Source organism: Pseudozyma hubeiensis, assembly GCF_000403515.1.
Source record: "Pseudozyma hubeiensis SY62 DNA, scaffold: PHS32, whole genome shotgun sequence".
In the NCBI taxonomy this organism is placed as follows: Eukaryota; Fungi; Basidiomycota; class Ustilaginomycetes; order Ustilaginales; family Ustilaginaceae; genus Pseudozyma; species Pseudozyma hubeiensis.
The window spans coordinates 174,002-193,284 of NW_012133814.1; the positions used below are offsets into that span (position 1 = coordinate 174,002).

General features: G+C 56.2%; 8 protein-coding genes across 8 annotated transcripts; 3 read left to right on the forward strand and 5 right to left on the reverse strand.

Annotated features, from left to right (window-relative positions):
• Nucleotides 1-997: 997 nt before the first annotated feature.
• PHSY_003052 (extracellular dihydrogeodin oxidase/laccase) lies at nt 998-1,459 on the reverse strand (the record flags this gene model as incomplete). The annotated part of the gene is made up of 2 exons (XM_012333673.1): nt 998-1,209; nt 1,408-1,459. The coding sequence occupies 2 exons, from the start codon at nt 1,457-1,459 to the stop codon at nt 998-1,000; spliced, it is 264 nt and encodes an 87-aa protein (XP_012189063.1).
• A 361-nt stretch (nt 1,460-1,820) lies between these two features.
• On the forward strand, nt 1,821-5,432 carry PHSY_003053 (hypothetical protein; the record flags this gene model as incomplete). Its single annotated transcript, XM_012333674.1, has 1 exon — nt 1,821-5,432. One exon carries the CDS (start codon nt 1,821-1,823, stop codon nt 5,430-5,432), a length of 3,612 nt encoding a protein of 1,203 aa, XP_012189064.1.
• A 234-nt stretch (nt 5,433-5,666) lies between these two features.
• PHSY_003054 (60S ribosomal protein) lies at nt 5,667-7,198 on the reverse strand (the record flags this gene model as incomplete). Its single annotated transcript, XM_012333675.1, has 2 exons — nt 5,667-5,840; nt 6,746-7,198. The coding sequence occupies 2 exons, from the start codon at nt 7,196-7,198 to the stop codon at nt 5,667-5,669; spliced, it is 627 nt and encodes a 208-aa protein (XP_012189065.1).
• A 559-nt stretch (nt 7,199-7,757) lies between these two features.
• Nucleotides 7,758-8,837, forward strand: PHSY_003055 (hypothetical protein; the record flags this gene model as incomplete). The annotated part of the gene is made up of 1 exon (XM_012333676.1): nt 7,758-8,837. The coding sequence occupies one exon, from the start codon at nt 7,758-7,760 to the stop codon at nt 8,835-8,837; it is 1,080 nt and encodes a 359-aa protein (XP_012189066.1).
• Nucleotides 8,838-9,003: 166 nt separating this feature from the next.
• Nucleotides 9,004-9,654, reverse strand: PHSY_003056 (hypothetical protein; the record flags this gene model as incomplete). Its single annotated transcript, XM_012333677.1, has 2 exons — nt 9,004-9,118; nt 9,422-9,654. 2 exons carry the CDS (start codon nt 9,652-9,654, stop codon nt 9,004-9,006), a joined length of 348 nt encoding a protein of 115 aa, XP_012189067.1.
• An 899-nt stretch (nt 9,655-10,553) lies between these two features.
• PHSY_003057 (hypothetical protein) lies at nt 10,554-12,581 on the reverse strand (the record flags this gene model as incomplete). Its single annotated transcript, XM_012333678.1, has 1 exon — nt 10,554-12,581. One exon carries the CDS (start codon nt 12,579-12,581, stop codon nt 10,554-10,556), a length of 2,028 nt encoding a protein of 675 aa, XP_012189068.1.
• Nucleotides 12,582-14,888: 2,307 nt separating this feature from the next.
• Nucleotides 14,889-16,700, forward strand: PHSY_003058 (C6 transcription factor; the record flags this gene model as incomplete). Its single annotated transcript, XM_012333679.1, has 2 exons — nt 14,889-15,201; nt 16,081-16,700. The coding sequence occupies 2 exons, from the start codon at nt 14,889-14,891 to the stop codon at nt 16,698-16,700; spliced, it is 933 nt and encodes a 310-aa protein (XP_012189069.1).
• Nucleotides 16,701-16,868: 168 nt separating this feature from the next.
• Nucleotides 16,869-18,767, reverse strand: PHSY_003059 (hypothetical protein; the record flags this gene model as incomplete). The annotated part of the gene is made up of 4 exons (XM_012333680.1): nt 16,869-17,590; nt 17,687-17,807; nt 18,101-18,210; nt 18,611-18,767. The coding sequence occupies 4 exons, from the start codon at nt 18,765-18,767 to the stop codon at nt 16,869-16,871; spliced, it is 1,110 nt and encodes a 369-aa protein (XP_012189070.1).
• Between the last annotated feature and the right edge of the window lie 516 nt (nt 18,768-19,283).

Consider the following 19,283-nt stretch of genomic DNA (forward strand, 5'->3'; position numbering starts at 1 on the left):
TCAGTCTCATCGAGACCAGCAAGTGAGCTATATCGTCGAGGTTGTAACAGATGCCTTCCTCCGGCTTGCCGCCCCCTGTCAAAATTTGTTTAAATAGAAAGAAAGAAAAAATAAAATAAACACGGTGAAAAGAGAGATTGACAGGCGCACTCCGACAGACCCTTTGAGCAGTACCAGCGTCAGACCTGTCTGCTTGCTTTTGCCCTTGAATGTCTCTCTGCACGTTGGCAAGAACCCTGAAGATCCTCGGTTGTGCAGCTGCACATGTCTCGTTCTGTTGACCTCGCTAAGCCATTGACTTGCAACTCGGTACTTCCTCTCTGAACACGCATCCCATCTCTCTTGCTCCTAGTGAACTTCAGACAGCAGATGCGGTTGACGAGCACAGACGTGTCATTGTTCATGCACCTCTCCTTCCGATCGAAAGGGACCACATTCCACCCTCTCTGAGCCCTCACTTTGCATCCATAAGTCTACCTCCTGCATGCTCGCACGTGTGTGCAGCAGGCATCCTTGGGGCCATTTGAACGGTCTATGTCGATTCGGGGACGAATCCTCGGCTTTTGGCTCCGGTGGGACTCTCTGGGCGGATGCCAGGTCTTGTCAAGTCTGATGCGGCTCAGACTGGTAACCCGCAACATACGAGTTAGCAACGAACCTCCGCACCGCATCCCTCGTGCAGATGTACCCTGCCCGTCAGCTCGAATTTAGAAGTCGTTTCAGCCTAGCCGGAAGCTGCGCCCACCGAACGCGGCGTCTGGATGGACGGGCCGTTGGTAGAAGTGAGAGCGGTGACCAGCCGCATCCGCGACCGAGATCCTTTGCTATCCGGCCTGCTTTTCCAAGCTTGCTCGACTGATGCCTTTTCAGAGCTTACACAGATCGTCAGTGGTGCACCAGCCCGTGGAGTCGATGCGAAGGCAACAGTTCACCAGTGAAGGTCTTGAATGGTATGACGTTTGCGTCTCTGCGCGAATGTTGAAGCCAAGGGGCCTTCCTACTCGTGCTTGTCCGCAATGAGGATGGAAGGATATTGTGCTCGTCGATCGATCCTCGCTTCTGCTAGCTCTCTGAATCGGACATGAACACTAGCAAGATCTTGGATGTTGTGAATCCTCACCTCTGGTCCTTTCTCGAGTCGTACGTTGGCTCGCCCTTGCATCCTCGTCCCTTCAATTATGCCGTTTGATACTTCGGGTGGCTGACCATCTGCAAAGAAAGCGGAAAGCGCCACTTTGACGTCAAATTTTGAGATATGATCCACCAGATCAAGTCTTGCTCCTTCTTGCCCACCTCGTCACCTTCAGACCCACATCCATCACCCTATCGGCTCACCTTCTTTCACTATTCATAATCGTCGAGCTCATCCTCCGAGCGACGCTGGGCTCAGCAATCGCGTCTCTGTACATCTCATATCTAGTCTCATATCGTCTATTGCCAGCTGTGCCGTTATCAGCATCGGTTTCTTCGCAGTTCTAGCGGTGCTGCCAGACGCTTTCCCGTTGGACATTCTCACGCGCCCACTCTTCTCTGGAACGTCTCCTTGGCCTTGGAGTGGTCTCATTAGCCAGGCTTATTCACTACGTTCTGCTAGCGAGGACAAGCACACGACTGGAGAACACACACACAGCCGAGAAGGGCATGCCCAGCACTCACTGATTTGACTGCTGGCAACTCCATCACTGTCTCGGGATCGACTTTCCCGACCAGAAAGACATTACTCCAGTAGAAAAGGGAAGAGCATCGCTTCGGTTTCCTCCTGCTTCCCCGCAATGTTTCTGCAGCCGCAACAAGCTCAATCCGGCCATTTTGGCGCATCGATGGGTCGATTCAGCCGCAAGAACAGCAGCGTGGTCTCACTCACCTCCAGCAGTAACGAAGGCTTCGAAGCCGAAACCTCTCGCGGCACGAGCATGTACAACAGTCAAAGCGGCTCGTCCCGAGGACACGGTCCGAGCCAGCCCGTTTCGCCATGTTCTCCTAACCCACCTCTGGCGTCGGCCAAGGACGGAACCAGCGACACGGAATATACCAAGTCCTCCCTCTTCGGCAGACGGCGTGGCTCATCTGTCTCCAAGACAGAATCCGAGTCACACGACTCTAGCTTCACCAAGTTCGGAACTGCGTCGACAAAGTCCGGCTCCAGCGGTGTCGGAACCTTCCGTGGCCTGGGACGCCGGCTATTCAACCGCTCCAGCTCGAACCTCAAGCCTGGATCCTCCCTCCCTTCGCGCTCACATTCGGCCTCATCCGACAGCACACAGGCTCATTCGCCTCCGCTGACGCCGACGACGCCCCCGCCGCTACAGATCCAGCCCGTTTGGCTACCCAACGGACAGAAGGACTTTTTTTCCAACTTCTCCAGCCTTCCGTCCAGCGTTGACGTCCCCGCTCATCAATCGCATGGTTTGCGCATCCCCAGCGACACCACCGTTCAGATCAGTCCAAAGACGAGCCAAAGCGCGTTCTTTGACCTCCCCAGCTCCTTCGACAGTGGTAGAGAACACTCGTTTGATGCCGGTCCGAGCAACGGACATGCTTCTACCAGCACGTCTTCGCATAGCAACACCATCTTCTCATCCCCAATCTCGACCCCAAGAGCGGCTGCGCAAACTCCTTCCTTCAGCAACACACTCTCGAGACGCGAGATCCCCGCCGTGATCGAAGAGGAGGCCGACTCTGACTTTCTGCGTGCCGTGCTGGATTTTGGCGAACGCGAAGACACCTCACCCACCTCGCCCTCTTACAGGGGTGGCCGAGCAGCTCCGCTTCCAACAAGATCGAGCTCGCTGGGTCAGATCGCAGGTATCGCCTCGATCCCATCCTACGCCACTTCTTCATCCACTCCGAGGCCGCCTATGCACAGGACACCCGACGGTCGCATGGTGCTCACGCAAAAAGCAGCGAAGGACTTTGAGGCGGAGGTGCCCACGCCGAGATATGTCGTCGTGCAGCGCAAATTCCGCAAGGGTCTCTTTAAGAATGCGAATGACTCCGAGTCGGAGGACGAGTACGGGAACGAAGAAAATGGAGACGATGGCGATGCCACAGTGGTTGGCTCGTCTAGCCAGGCCACGTCCGCAGGTGCACAGCAGGAGGGTCAAACTGAGGCCCCGACTCGATTCCCGTCCTCGTTCGCAAAGTCGTCGTCGAGGACCCATTCACCTGCCAACGATGGCTTTCGACGTCAGGCCGGTCTCGATTCGGCCGCCAAGAAGGCGCTCTACAATTGCACGCTGCTCAAAGTTCACATGCATCTGGCGCCTACACTTGCGAGCGACGAGGAAGCACGAACGCTCATCCCTATCATTGCAGCTGGAGAGGTGCTGTACAGCAACGAAGATCTCAAATTTCCTCGTTCGATCAACAGCGCGTCCAAATTGCAACAGCATACGAGCACACACGGCTTCGCACGCAGTCTGCAGGTCGCTCTCGCGCGGACTGCGATCATGCGTAAACTACGACGCGACAAGTTGAGCATCGACCAAGAAGTCGAGATCTCTTGGTTCCAGCGTCGCTACGGCAGTGCAGGCATTCCTGCCGAGCACATTGCCAAGGCGCTACGACAGAGGCAGATGGTCAGTCCCGAGGCGCTGGCTAAGGCGCCCATCGCTGCTGCGCCCCATGACTCGGGCGTAGCGATTGCAACCAGTCTCGCGTCAAGCCGAAAGCTGAGCAGCATCGTCGGCGTGGATTCGAGCCAGAAACATGACAAGAATGGCATCGTCGCGTGGGCACAAAGGCCGAGCTTTATGGAAAGGCATGTCGAAGTGCTGCCTGCCGACGAGTTTGCACCGGGCGAGGTGATTGTGGCCGGAGCGGCAAAGCTTGCGCCCCAACCTGGCATGGCGCAGTCTGCACCTCTGAAGTCGACCGTCTCCTTCTCGCCGAGAATCCGCGTGCTAGCTGGTCTTCCTTCTGTCCAAGAAGAGAAGCATCAACTTGACCTCATGCTCCGATTGAAGGAACGCGAAGCGAGGCGCGCCGCGAGGCGGGCTTCGCCCAGCGACGGCGGGGTGTGGGAAGGGCCAGATCGTCGCGCATCATCCGTCTCTCGCTCACTCGGGGGTTTGCAGCCGGCTTCTCCTTCCAACAAGCAGAAGAGACTCCCGCCATGGATGGTACCTCCCAGTCCTCAGCTGCTGTCGCCTCAGTACATGGGAGAGCTACGAACCTCACGGAGTGCCTCGGACGCTCCCGCTACGTTCAGTATGCTGCATCAGAATGGCAGCGCGACTTCCATTCCAGAGGTCAAGGAGCCTGAAGAGCAGGCCGCAGACAGCAGCGACGAGGAAGTTCCGTTGGCACACTTGCAGACGTTCCGAGCACACCGCAGTGCTGAGAAGGAGAGGATACACATGCTCGAGCATGAGATTGCACTCCTGAAGCACAGGGAAGGGGAGCGAGACAGGGATGAAGAGGACAGGAAGGCGCGAGAGGAGGAGGCCAGACGGATCGAGGCCGAGCGCGCCTATGAGGAGCGTAAGGCTGCTTTGGATGCGCGCAAGATGGAGAGGAATCGTAGAATCTTGCAAGAGGCAAGGGAGAGGCGTGGGTTTACCAGGCAGTCGGTGCTGCTCGCCGAGCCCAATTATGGCGCTGGCAACCCGTTATTAAGCCCCCACCATAAGCTGAACCCAGGCAGTTCGCCGAGCTCGCCCAATCTTGCCGCCGTGCACGAGCAGGCGAGTTCGAGTGTAGCTAGGGCGATGCAGCACGACGCATCGCTCAACAAGCTGCAAGGCAACCGCATCGCACCTTCCGCCGGTCTTTACACGCAGCAAGAGGGGCAGAGGAGGTCCAAGACCTCGGTCGTTGCAGCCGCAACATCGCCGATCCAGGAGCAAACAGGCCCTCGCATCCACCCGCCCGATTCCGCGGTCTCGCCGCTTGTTGATTTGCATCGAAATGCTTCGATGGCCAGCCTCGTCGCGCCTGCGGGACAGCACAGCTTGCCACACCAGCGAAGCATGGCTATGCTGCCAACGTCTCCACAGATCACCGAGCGAAGGACGTCGCTGAAACCACTCGCGCACGAACCGAATCCGCAAGATGGTTATGCACGACTGCACCCTGCGCAGTCAATGCATCACTTGGCCCCGCATTCACCCAGCATGCATCACCTCTCTCCGGGATACGCTGCGTCTCCAAGCATGCTTTCGACCAGTCCGACGGCGGGCATGATGTCTCCGCAGCCGTTGCTGATGGATCCGCGCCTTTCGATGAGCATGACGAACCTACATGCGCAGGCGTATCTCCAAGCGCAGCATCATGCTGCTCACATGGCGAATCCAGTGCTGCAGGGGCAGCCGCCGATGGCTCAGACCGCGAAGGTCAGCTCGAGAGTGAGGCCGAGGATCCCGGCGCCACTGGTATCGCTGAATGGCGACGTGGTGCCGAGCAGCGCGTTGTCAGCTCGAGGAAGCCGCTGAAGACGTGCGCGTCCATGGACCTTGTAATTGTATAATCTTGCAGAGCACCGCGAGCCAATGAACAGTTGCTGACATCTTTCATTCGCAAAGGCTGTGTTGAATTGCTCGGTGAGGTTAGTACATCTCGGTCGCGTGAGTGTGTGAGATGCGCGGACTTTCTTGAAGTATCCTCGGTGTTGCGACTTGATTTGGGCTTGCGATCCTATTGCCACCACCTATGCGAACTCGAGAGCATCAGATGAGCCTGAACATGTTCTTCTTTGTCTCTGGACCGAGCCCTTCCTCGTACCTTCCGTTGACGATGGAGACACCTGCTGAACCACCTTCTCTTTCGAGCAGTTTGGAGAGCAGCTCTTGATCGCGTGCCAGCATCTTGCTTTGGACTTTTGGTTGAGGTTTGTCGATGGACTGCGGGGGATGGGGAGAGGTGGAGGAGGTTGATGAGATTGTGTGAGGTGAGGAGGATGATGTCGATGTGGGTTGTGGCGAGGGTTCCGCGTGCGCTGTTGTCGGTGCTATCGCCGTTGTAGACGAACTTGATGCCGATGTTGAGGATGCAGCCTGGTCCGAAGGCACACCGTTCGACCCTTCGTCATTTCGACCAAACCATCCGAACATCGACCTCCAACTCGCGCCCTTCGACGACGCCGAACTCGAAACCGCCCGACTACCAGCCGCCACACAGTGGCTCGAACTAGCCACCCTACTTCTCTGAAACGCTAACGTCCTTGCTAGAGCGCTCGCCATCGTGTGTTGTTCTCTTCCGAAGTCGGTGAGCGGAAGGAAAGGTGGGTGAGGTGCGAGTGGCGACAAGTTTTCGAGAAGGGTTTTCAGGGTCCAGTGATTCAGCATGATTGTGTGGTGGGAAGCCACCTTTTTTCTATGACACATCTGCCGGAGAAAAATTCTCCGAAATCCGACCTCATCGGCGACTGTCCGGCCAAGACGTGAGGCTGAGATTGGAACTGCACACAATCCGGTAGAATGGGTGCGATCTCATGGGGGGTACAGAGTGGACGAATCGCGAGCTGGGTGTATATGGGTTGACGTGAGAATGCGGTACAAGTACATTTGCCCTGTGGGCAGTGGAAGATGCGAATGCGGCTGAAATGGGGGAAGGGGGAGAGCGATTCCAGACATCGAAGCAGGGTGATGGACGACGAAAAGGAAGCTTTGACGAATCTGCTGTGTTTCTCTCACGTCGTAGCCAGCTTTCGCAGCGTCGAGGAGCGTCCTTGTTCGCGCAACACGCATCATGCTTTGACCGTCGTCGCACCCTTTCCTGTCCCCTCTGCCTGCGCCGCATACCTCACCAACACGTTCTGCTTATAAGGATGCTCTTCTCCCTCAAACACCTTCAACCTCTCCAACCTCCTATCCCGCAACGTGTTCTTCGGCAGCATACCGCTCACCGCCTTCCTAATGATCTCCTCTGGCTTCTTCTCCATCATCTCTTTGTACTTAATCTCCTTCAGGCCACCGGGGAACATGGTGTGGTGACGATACACCCTCTGATCCGCTTTGCGTCCTGTGACGACCACCTGCTTGGCGTTAGTGACGACGACGTAGTCGCCGAGGTCCTTGGACTGGTCGTAGATCGGTTTGTGCTTGCCCATGAGCAGTTTGGCGATGTTGACTGCGAGCGGACCGAGCACACGATCTTTGGCGGAGACCGAGTGCCATGTTCGCGCGAACGCTAGTGATGTCTGTTGTGTTGGGGAAGGGTGATGTGGTCGTAGTGTGCAGTTGCGAATGAGGGTCAGCATCGAAGCGGTAACTCGGAGTATGTGGTGCGAGCAAGCGACACTTACGTTTCCTACGAATTGTGACATGGTGGCGAGATCGTGACCGCAGCGACGCTTCCACTTTTAGCGAAGAAGCACAAAAACGGTGAATGCGGATTTGAAGCGCTGGTCGATGATCGTGATGGAGAGAGCAATGATGGTGAGCAGCATGTGGAACATGGCGAAAAAAGTCAAATCTTCCGCACATCCTCGGCTCCGTGAATTTTCTTGTTTTAAAGCAGATACTTTTGGCGGTTCAACAATGGGCTTTTGGAAGAAATGCTGTGATTTTGGGCTTGCCGTCTTAGCCGCACGGACCGGTGAAATCGTGTGTAAAAACGCATTTTCCCTGTTCCCCCACACTGAGTCTCGTTGCGGTTATGCAAGTGCGTTCGTGGGGTAACCCTTCACTCAGCCTGTATCCGTTTCCCTTTGAATCAACTGCCCCTCTTCGAGCACGCCCTTCCTTGACTAAGTCACCTACGATCTGCGGTCGCCTCAGACCCACCATCTCGACCTCAGCAACACCGTCAACATCACCATGTCGGGCAAAACCTACAAGATCGCCGTCATCCCCGGCGACGGAATCGGACAAGAAGTCATGCCATGCGGTCTCAAATCCCTTCACGCTGCCTCTGCTCGCTTCAACTTCAACCTAGCCATCACCACCTTCGACTTTGCCTCGTGCGACTACTACGACAAGCACGGGAAGATGATGCCGGACGACTGGGTCGAACTTCTCACGCCCTTCGATGCGATCTACTTTGGCGCCGTTGGCGACCCGGCACGTCATCCGGATCACATCACACTGTGGGGGTCTCTGCTTCAGATGAGAAGGCAGTTCGACCAGTATGTGAATCTTCGACCTTGTCGTCTGGTCAAAGGTGTTCCGTCTCCACTCGCTGATCCGGGCGAGATCGATTTCTGGATCGTTCGAGAGAACACCGAGGGCGAGTACTCTGAGATCGGTGGGAAGATCTTCGAGGGGACAGAGAGGGAGACTGTGATCCAGGAGACGGTCATGACGAGGATCGGTGTAGATCGGATCCTCAAGTACGCTTTCGAGCTGGCCAAGACGACGCGGAGGAAGAGGTTGACCAGTGCGACGAAGAGCAACGGTATCAAGATCACAATGCCCTACTGGGACGATCGGTTCAAACTCATGTCCAAAAGCTATCCTGAAGTGACGACGGAACAGTTCCACATCGACATCCTCACAGCACACTTTGTCGCCAAACCGAGCCACTTCGACGTCGTCGTAGGCTCCAACCTTCACGGCGACATCCTCTCGGATCTGGGACCAGCCGTCACAGGCACCATCGGTATCGCTCCTTCTGGGAACATCCATCCGGAGGCAAAGTTTCCAAGCCTCTTCGAACCAGTTCACGGTTCAGCACCGGACATCATGGGCAAGGGCATCGCCAATCCGGTAGGCATGATCTGGGCCGGTCAGATGATGCTGTTGCACTTGGGCGAGAAGCAGGCTGCCGAAGCCATGATGAAGGCGATCGATCGGGTGTTGGGTGAGGCGGATCAGAGCGTGCTCACGCCAGACATGAAGGGCAAAGGCACAACGCAAAAGTTGGGAGATGCTATCGCCGAGGCGATTGCTTCCGTCTGATGTCTGTCATGTTCGTTGTAGGACGTTTTTGATTCCAGCTATAAAGTCATGTGTGAAGCTGGAAAAGATGATCTCGTTGCTTTCTTGAGTGTAACACAGTGGGCAGAGTTCTTTACAGGTCACAAAGCGGCAAGCCAGTTTGTCACCGCTGAGCAGACGCCGCCGTTCAGTTGAGGCGCAGACCGGCCTTGATGAAAAGCGTGAAGATGATACCGATACCGGAGAGGTACGCACCACTTCGAAGCGCGGAAACAGTCTCGCTGGTGACGTAGATGTAGAACCTGTTTTCGCAAGGCCGAGTGTCGAAAAGGAATTGCGACAGAGTGTCAGACTCGCTTTGTTGCCGAACGAGAACGAAACAAAGACGACTTACAAGTTGAACAAAGCCCTGCTGGCAAGGTAGCCACCGGTAAGCTTGTTGAGCTCTGAGCTAGGAACACCTGCAACGTTAGCTGCGACGACGCCAGCGGCGAACAGCCCCATCGTCTCGAATCTGTGAGCTCTCAATATCTCGTCAAACCGTCAGCGAGTCTGTTCTCGCAACAAGGTCGCATACAACAGCAGCTGTGCGCGGGGCAACTCACCCGTTGTAGTTCGCGCTCTCGGCACGGATGATCTTCTTGTCCAGCGCTGTCTTGTCCTTCTTGGCCAGCAGGTCGGCCAACATCTGACGAGGCGTGGTGTTCTTGAACTTGTCGCCGGCAAGGCCGGCCGCAACAAAGTGCGGGATCATCGCCAGAATCCATGCGGCAGGGATGGAGTAGTACGAGTAGTTGGGGCCACTCGTGAGCGCGCTAGATCCGGAGAAGGCGGTCATCGTTGTTGGCAAAAAGAGATCGTTCTGCTTTCGGAGGGAGAAGGATGACAGAGTGGGTACGTATGATGGTGGTCAAGCTGGATGGACGATGCGGGGAAGGATGAATAAGAGAGCTTTTTATGCACCAGGCAGAACAATCTGACTGCAGGTGGTGCACCACCGCTTCTGCGACACGAAGTTGCCGACGCAACGTTACCGCAACGGGCACCTTTGCGGTAACCACCGTGCACTGGCGTTTCGCTGCTGAAATTCCCAGTTCGCGATTAACGTTAGCCCCGCACGTACCAGATCAGTAACAGATGTGGAGCCCGGATTTTCATGATGACGCTGACGCTCTCCTGCGCCTGCAACTTCGAAGCGGTAGCCACCAGTTGGATTTGCGGCAACGACGCCTTTGGTTGTTCCTGCTCCTGAGCCGCTTGGCTCCGAGAACCGATGAATGGCCCCTCAAGATACCAGTGAGAGGCATGTTGTCATGGGCGGCGAGCAGGTTCAACCTTCTGCTGCTTTCACATCAAATACATTCGCGTACAAAGCTGGCACAGACCGACTTGAGGCGGGGCCGAACGATCATTGTTTATTTGTGTGAAGTACGGTCGATGCGATGCTGAGTTTTGACGATGCACGATGGCAGAGGGAATGAAATGCTATTGGATATCGCTTGAAGATGACCTTGATGCCGAGAACGAGACGAGAAACAAAGAAATATGCATGTTGGTCTGTAGTAGACCTTTTGAGAGCGCTCGAGGAACCAGGCCTCTGCGCCTTTGGCGAAAGCGATTCTGTGATCGCAAGCAACACAGCCGCCAAGACGGTGGATAGATCAAGGAGGATGGGGCTAGAATCAAGCGATCATAAGACTGATCTGTCGGCCAGCTGAATGATCGGTCGAGTCAGCATCACTGCTCATCGATACAGGGCAAGACATCCTCTCGCTGCTCTTCGCTGCTATCGGCACGAGTTTCGCCGTTGAGTTCGGCGGCCTGCAGCAGCGGCGAAGGCACGTGTGGACTTGTGCACTCAGCCAGCGATCCGTCGGTCGATCGATCTCGGATCTTCTGCTCGATATTGGCCTGGAGATGTCCAAAAACGACAAAGTGGGTCGGCGGCAGGAAATCGCTCGGCTGCTCGCGCAGGAATCTCAGGACGAGTTCCAAAGACTGCTGCGCCTGCTCAGCCGTGACGTGTGAGGAAGCGTTACCCGAGTCCTGAAGCGCTCGGATGCGTTCGAGTGTGGCGGCCGTGATCTGCTCCGCGTCTGCAGCGGTCAATTCACGCGAGCCAGATTCCCCACTCGGGTCGGCAGGCGACATGGACAGAGGCGACGGAGTCTGGGGTGTGTGGTTGACGTTCGACAGGCGTCCTTTGCCGCGACGCGAGCGTCCTCCCCTGCTACCGGCGGAGGTCTTGGCTGCATTCCGTCGGCCTCGCGAGCTGCTCCTCTGCGGGGGCGTGACCGGTTGCTCGAGACCCTGCGAGAGTTGTGCCGACGTTTGATCCTGGGCTAACGAAGCTGACTCGGCAGCCACGGGCGAGAATTGGATAATGGTGACGGGACCCAGAGCCATCGCCGATTGGGTAGCCTGGAATTCTTCAACGGCTCTTCTGCGCTTGCGATCCGACTCCAGGTCGCAATCCATTGCTAGAGACTGTACCGAGGTACCGCCATGACTCTGTTGCAGGAAAGCGTAGTCCTGCGACGGTGGTGGCATCGAGGGATGAGGCACGTACAGGTCAGGACTGAAGAAAGCAGAGTCACACAGTGTTGCAGGAGACACTCCGCCGCTAAAATGCATACGAGCCATGTCGTTGCTGAGCGGCGACAAGCCCAGGGTGGCTTGCATGCTCGCGTCCTCCTCTCTGGCTCGCTTCTGAGGTGTCGATTTCGGCCTGCCGCCCCTCGTCGCTTGGCGTCGAGCCGACGGTGGACGAGTGCCCATGCTTGCTGAGGCGGACGGGGCGATCGTCATCGATGCCGTCAACGCATCCTCAGAGCCTTCCTTTTTCAGCGCGCCAGGAGTGCCGGCCGCGGGCGTTGGCTCGCTGGTAGGTCCAGCTACATTGGAGAGCTCGCTCTTGGTGTCGATGCTCTGAGGCTTGGGAATCTGGTTGCGCTCTCTGAACTTTTCGATCCAGCCGCCCGATGCTTTGAATTTATCCTCCCCCAGACCTAGCTCGCGGGCGATTCGCAAGGCTTCGTTGCGGATAGTCGTATCGCGAATCGCCTCCCCCCTCGCCTCAAGCTCGGCGACCCAAGCTGTCAAACGGTCCTCGACGGCAGGGAACTTGACGGCGCGGTGCTTGGCGATGCGGGCTGCGTCGCTGCCGGGCTGAATGGCGAGCCACTTATCCTTTTGCTTGAGGATCTTGCTGACCGTGCTGCGTTCAATGCCAAATTGATGGGCGATAGCATCCTGCTTGACCTGTGGATTGGCGGCCGAATAGTCGCAGATCATTTTGCGGTCGATATTACGGAGCTTCTTCTTCTGCTTGGACATGCGCAGAGAAGGAGGCACGCCCAGCGAGCCGAGATCGTAAGAGAAGACGTCCTCCGACGCAGACGACGCCCGGCTGAAAGAGCCCGAGGCAGCATTGGACAGACTGTCGAAAGAGCACTCTTGCGAGGTGAACGAGCCATCAGGGTTTATGCGAGTGCTGCCCAGGGGTGAGATGGACGTCATGGATGTTGAAGCCAAGCTGGTCGAGGGCGAAGTAGAGCGTACAGACGGGGCACTTGAGGCTGCAAAATTGGGATGCGGTCGCCAAAGGCTGTTCGTACCGCCTTGAGCAAGCACGGAGGCGTGATCAGTCATGCTGACGCTCTGGTCTTGGCGAGAACCAGTGTACTGGAAAAAAGTGGTGAAGGAACTTGCACGGAGACCATCAGACGGCGACACGGGTGCGCTGGCGTGATGGTTGGCAAACATGCCTCGAGCAGGCAAGCTCGACATGAAAGCTGCGGCCTGACCCAGGCTATGGCTGGGTCTGTGTGATGGTGCTTGCCGATCGCCAGCCGATCTTGTTGCTCCTTCTGAAGGTTGCAGATCCGACTGAGGTTGGGGCGACGGAGGGTATGAATTGAAATGATGCCGCTCACTGACAGGTGAGATCTCCGGCTGGTGGTGTACAGCGGCCGCGCTAGCATGATCGCCGGGAAATCGGGACAAATGCTTGGCTTCTTCGGATGCGGACGAAACCTCCACTGTTGTCTGCGAGTTCGAGCACTGCATTAAGGGACCGTGTACAGCCGGGTTGGGCCTGGCCGTCTGTACATCTGGAGCATTGGAGCCGGCGCTAAAGCCAAAAGCCTCGGCCAGACCAGACGACGCAGCATTTTCGGATTGGAAGCCTACGCTGTGAGGCTGCGATGCGACTTGAGGACTCTGCTGTTGGCACTGATCAAGCATTACCGTTGATTGATTATTTTCGCTTTCGAGATGAACGCCTGCGAACGCCTCGAGACCTGAGGAAGCCTGCTTGAAGTATGTTCCCAGCGGACCGGGGTTGTATGATCCATCGCGGACGATATGCATGTGGCTCTGTTGAGAGAACACATCCTGTATATGCTGACCCGCATCCGCGCTCTGCTGCACTTTGCCGGATCCGTTTCCAGGAGACCCCGCGAGGTTGGTGAGGTCTGAGAGATGCGATGAGGTGTCCATCTCAAGGCCGAGGCCGACCTCAATGTGGTGATCGGCCATGAGGCTAAATGTGCGCCGACGCTGTTTCTTGGCCGACTTTTAGATTGGCAAAGAGAAGCCGTCGAGGGGAATACCCCTGTGCAGGAGCGCGAGCGGCCCAGCAGAGCTGAGCAGCAGCAAAGCTAAAGAAAGTTTATGGTGAAGCGATGACAAGACTGTTCATCGGGGACTCGGGAGAACAGCGGCTGTCGAAACAAATGCTGCAGGCGGAAACAGGTGAGAGATGGGCGAATTCAGTCGAGCCCAGAGCGCCAGTTGCGATGCGATGCGGTTGAGGAAGATCGTGAGGAGCGTAATAGTTCGTGAGTTAAGGGATGTACGGTCTGTTCGAAGAGCGAGATGGTGGGGCTTATGGTCGGATCTCAGAGTGACGGTGAACGCTTGAGTTCGTACGCGCTGCCGATCAGCTGGTCATCAAGATGAATAGAGGAGAGGAGCAAATCGTGTCGAAGCAGTCGTCTTTCTTTTGGATTTCCAAGGCGTCACCCCGCCTGGATGTGATTCTAGAACACTTCTGTCGTCGACGATCTGATCGGGACCTGTACAGTCGAGAAGGGATTTCGCCGCACAATGGAGGGGCGGCTGTTTCAGCATCAGGATGTTTCACGAGGGGTGTGAGCGGGAAGTGACACTTACTCGTTGCTGCTGCCGCTGCTGCTCGATCGGAGAAAGAGGCGTACAAGATTGGTGAGCCTTGGAGGAGCCGTGAACGAAGAGCTGATGTGGCTCGCCTGTGCTTGAGGTGAAGAAGATGTCTGGAAGAGAGGAGTAGGCGAGGAGGATGGTTGGGACGGAGGAGGAAGAGGCTGGTCAAATAGTGGTTTTGACAGGCGCACCTGAACTTTTCAACTGAGGGTGAGTAGCTGCTGTAGCGGGACCACTCTGGCACAGGGCAACCTGAACCACAAAAAATCGCAAAGCGCTGCGGTCCCAAAACCGAGCGCAACCAACACCAACACTAACGTGAGAAGAAATCCTATCATTTTAAATAAATACACAAAAATACCTGCCAGAAAAAAAGGGCACGAAATCTGGTCACACTTTTGTGTGGCAGCGGGGCGTAAGAAAAAATTTCGATGCTAGCTGGCTTCGGACGTCCAAGAGAAAATGGCCTGGCGTTGCCGTGGCTGCATTTCCAATCCTCATAGCCGTTGCCTGCAGTAGAGAAATTGGCCTTCGTGGTCAAAGCTGTGACCTCGTTGGCTGCATGCTGCGCTGTCGCACCGCCCGATACGGGCTCAGATTAACTGCGCAAAGTGCAACAGCTCGCTTTGGAGGAACGAGAGGAAAAGGGTCTGCGATCGCTGCTTTTGTCGAAACAGCATTTGGATTGGATGTGTGACACCACCACGCAACGCTAACTTTGGCGTGATCATACTACACACAACCAATGGCGGCAGCCCCGATGCCAAGGCAAGAATAAGTAAACGAGCTCGTGTGGCGCCCGAAGCAGCCGGGCGGGTAGCCTAAGATGAAGGCGGGCGCTGCGCTGTCCTTGGTATTCGGAAGTGAGCCGATGATCGGCGCAACTTGATGCGATCGTACGAGACGCGTCAAGGTCACAAGACTGCCTCGGAAGGTCAGCGCCGACGCCGTCTGTGTGGAGAGAGATTGACGCCGGTCAATAAGCAGTCTTTGGCGGCAGCAAGAGGGTGCTGTCGGACACCACCCGACAATGAGGATGGCCAGCGCTGTGTGTTGTACAAGGTGGTGTGCACCGCCATGGGAGCAAAGCAGGACCGATATCGGTGGGCTGTACTACGGCAAAGGTCAACGGCAAAGGTCACTCGGCTTTCCCGAAATGCAGACATCCTCGACAACCGGCTACAGTGTGCCAAATTTTCGCGTCGGCTTTCGGCGGTGTGCTGATCAGCCCCGTGCCCCGATGACTCTTGCCATAAACGATGTGGGAATCTGACCATGAGGTCGACACTTCGGCATGCTCAAGTTTCCTTTCTTTGGTCTCGATCGGCGCCATACCGACGATCGCGGAACCTCTTGGCGTCTCAATGACCGCCGACACCGTCACATGGATGTCTTTGCGGGCGTGTCGCCAATCTTGGCAAGATAGTCTCGAACAGCGTGCGTGGATCGCGGCGCCCTTGCATTGGCTGCCACGTCGACAGGCCGCGCCACGAAGACATGGGATGCCATGGCATGGCATCACCGGCGCGGGAGCCAGAGCCGCTCAAGATTAGCCGGGCCCGAGCTGCATTTCCTAGTCGCGAGCTGCCAACAGCGACCTCGCTTGGCATCGATGGTGCGGTTTTCCGTTCCATCTCATCGACCATTCTTCGAATCGTGTGGCAATGCAGCATCTTGTGCAACATCCGAACCTCCCCCAGATCGACGCTGTCCCTACCTTTCCTCGAATCTCGGGAAAAGGCTCGCTTGCTTCTCGTCTAGAAAATTCGCTGCTTTCTACTTGGTTTCCTTTGCCCTTTCTCCTTCTCTACAGCTTTCCTTTTTAGCGTTCCGAAATGGCGTAGCCAGGCGACCAAGTCATTGCTGGTCTGCTTCCGTGCAGCGATAGCTACCGCAATTGAGGCACCTGCGCATTCGTAAGACCAATACGAGTCGGACGTCGTGCACCGCTGATACTGCCAACGTGAAGATCCTCCTCGTCTTCATCTCGATGGCCATTTGATTTTTAATTTATGTATCCTTATTTCTTCTCGTTTTCATGCGTTCTTCTCAAAGATCGACCCTTTTCTTCCTGTTTCAGAAGCCAAAAGTCGCGTCAAGCCACGCGTGGGGCTTGCAAGATCAATGTGGAGGCATTTCGACCTTTCTCCCCTATCGACCTTGTTGCATGCGGACGATACTTTGTACCGACGACTTGACGATCGCTTCGACGCTGCGCAATGTCAGATTACGGAGAGTATAGCGGCCTTTCGCGCACCAATAGGACAGTCCAAGACAATAGACGGTATATACCGGACGATCGAGATAGTGATAGCAGAGAAATCGGAGCCGTCGGAGCTGCACCGAAGTCAACCGGCGAACTCCTCGTGCGCACAGGGTCTGTGCGTCCATGTACAGCCCGATAGGATCTTCCGCCCTCGCTGGGTCATCGGCATGATCTGGTCGGACACCGACTCAGCGTCTAGGCCTATCGATAGGTGCGACTTTTCATCAACGACGGCGCCTGCGCCGACATCATTGAACGCACGATCGTCACACAATACTCAAAGTCACGCGACCGAACATCAAAGTGAAGAGATCACAAATCAGAGATTTGAGGGTATTGTACAAAGTGCCAAGAGGGGCACCAACACAGCACGGGCAACGAGCAGTCGGAGGTGCCGACCACCTCAGTCGCGCCGCGAATGCAAAGGGTGTTAAGATGTTGGTACGGCATCACCATCCATTCACTGAACAACAAGGAGCGAACATGAATTCGACCGTCAACTTAGGAAGAAAAGGTGGGGTGTTGGTCTTGGGATGGGCAATCTCGAGACCAGCTTTTGGAGGGCTTGCGCCCGGCAGAAGACGCGCAAATGTGCGAGACATTTACTCGTCGTCGTCCTCAGCAGCGGCAGCCGGAGCGGCCACAGCGACAGGCTTGGGCTGGAGAGCGGCGATCTTGGCGCGCTTGGCGAGCTTGTGGTTGGATCGCTGCGAGAGGTGTCCACCACCCCAGTGGCGGCGGATCTCCTCAGCCTTGTCGAGGTAGTTGGCCTTGGCGGCCGAGACGAGGTTGGCGAGCTCACGCTCGTCCTCGGATCGGACCTCCTGGATGAGGGCAACGGCGGCGGTCTTCTTGTGAACAAGAGCACCGATCGAGGCCTTGGACTTGACAATGACGTAAGGGATACCCATCTTGCGGCAGAGGGCGGGGAGGAAGACGACGAGCTCGATGGGGTCGACGTCAGCGGCGATGACGACGAGAGCAGCCTTCTTGGCCTCGATCAGGGCAACACAGTGGTTGAGACCGTACTTGACGAAGAGGGGCTTCTTGCCGTCAGCCTTGGCGTCGGCCTTCTTGCCGTCGGCGATGTCCTTGGCAGCGGCATCGAGACGACCCTTCTTCTCCTGCTTGGACTCGGGGCGGTACTTGTTGAGCAGCTTGAAGAGGTTGGTGGCGGTGTTCTTGTCAAGGGTGTTGGCGAACTGGGCGATCGCGGGGGGCACCTTCAAGCGCTGGTTAAGGATAACCTTCTGGCGCTGGAGGCGGACATACTCGGGCCACTTGACGAAGCGCGAGAGGTCACGAGGGGGCTGGATGTCCTGGCCTGTAATGGGGGTTTGCAAGTGGAGAAGAGGGTGACGCCGGGGTCAGAACACGGACGGGACGGCTTGGCAAACAGGGGAGCAAGTCGAATACATACCAATACCGAAGTTACGGGGGCGCTTCTCGAAGAGAGGGTTCTTGGGAGCCTTGGTGGCCTTGCCCTTGGAGTAGGGGGCGGCGGCGGGCTTCTTGGCGGATCCGGTCTTCTTGGCAGCGGGCTGTTGGAAAGGAAAGAAACAGACACGACACGAACACAGATTGTGGAAGAGACGGGGGTCATTGAGACGAGTCAGTATCCTGTTTGCCATGTAATGAACCGCGAAGGGTAGCAAGACAATGGAGACAACAAGCGGATACGAGACAGACTCGGTGCTCTAAAAGAGGCGATGGGTGGCTCCAAACACGTTCAGAGCACGAGAGCAGAAGGTTGACCTCTTCGGAAGAGCCAGAAATTGCTGCTTCCAAGAGCTGACCAGCGCTTCGTCGAACAGTGTGAGGAGCAAGCACCCACCACCTCATCCCCTAAATACCAGAGGTCGGATCGGCATGGAAAGACTGCAGGACGACATTGTGTTCTGCCAAGCAGCCACGTCAAACCGATCGTTCCACGATCTCGCAACGCTGCAGCGATGCAAAGCGAGGCAGCTGGAGAGGAAATGTCGCTGAAATGGAGTGTATGTGTGTAGCAATCGCCGAGTTGCCTCCGCTGCTGCTGCTGTAGCATCTCCTTTCTAGACGATATATATCTCCCTTCTCTGCTGGACGGTTGTGATGGTCACCATCGCACGCTTGTTGCGATGCATCAAAAGCGGTGTCGCATGATCGGGTAACAGCCGAAGTAGCATTGTCGTTTCACTGAGAGTGCTGCTGCTGGCGTAGGGGTGGTCGGGGAGGTTGGCGGCACCAAATCGTGAATCTCAAGCATCCAAATTCTGCCGCTGCTGCTGTGATCCAATGTCGTTGGTCCATGGCATCATGTCGGGCCATGCAATGCTACTCCTTCTCATGTCGGGATGCGTACCATTTTGGATGATATCAACTGTCTTGAGGAAAGGAGAGGTGATGATGGTCAGCAGGCAGAAGGAGATGGCCTCGTCTCCCTCGACACTCAGCCCTGACCGCGAAAAATCCGCCTCTACAGAGCGCGCGAAACGATTGGACCCCGAAGAGCTGAGCATGGCCAGTTGTAAAATATTTTCGGCCGTTCTTGATTCGAACATCACGTGACATAAAGCTTGCCCATAGGCCTAACAAAGCTTAGGCCACAAATTTCAAATCGAGCTTGATCGGTCTCATGCATCACCGATTCTGTCACAAATCCCAAATCCCGAAATCCTTTGCGGTGACAACGCCATGGCACTATGTAGAGTCGTATAAGCGGCAGAGATCCGCGTGGACGTGCTCGGTCCCATGACTGGGTCATCCGACGTCGTCGCTTGCTGGTCGGGGCGCAATGCTCTCGCTGAGCCCTCGTGTGGGGTCACAAGAGCCGCCAGCGAAGGCTGTTGCTACCGAGATGGACTGTCACGCCTTGGAACCTTTCTTGGTCCCGTGGTTGCATCAAGGATCACGTAATTGTGAGACGATGCCCGAGGCACAATGATAACCTTGCTACTGTACTTCAGAGGACCATCCTGACGAGCTGAGGTGCACAATCTGATAAGCTGCCGTACCCAGCATCCTGCGAAGAAAAC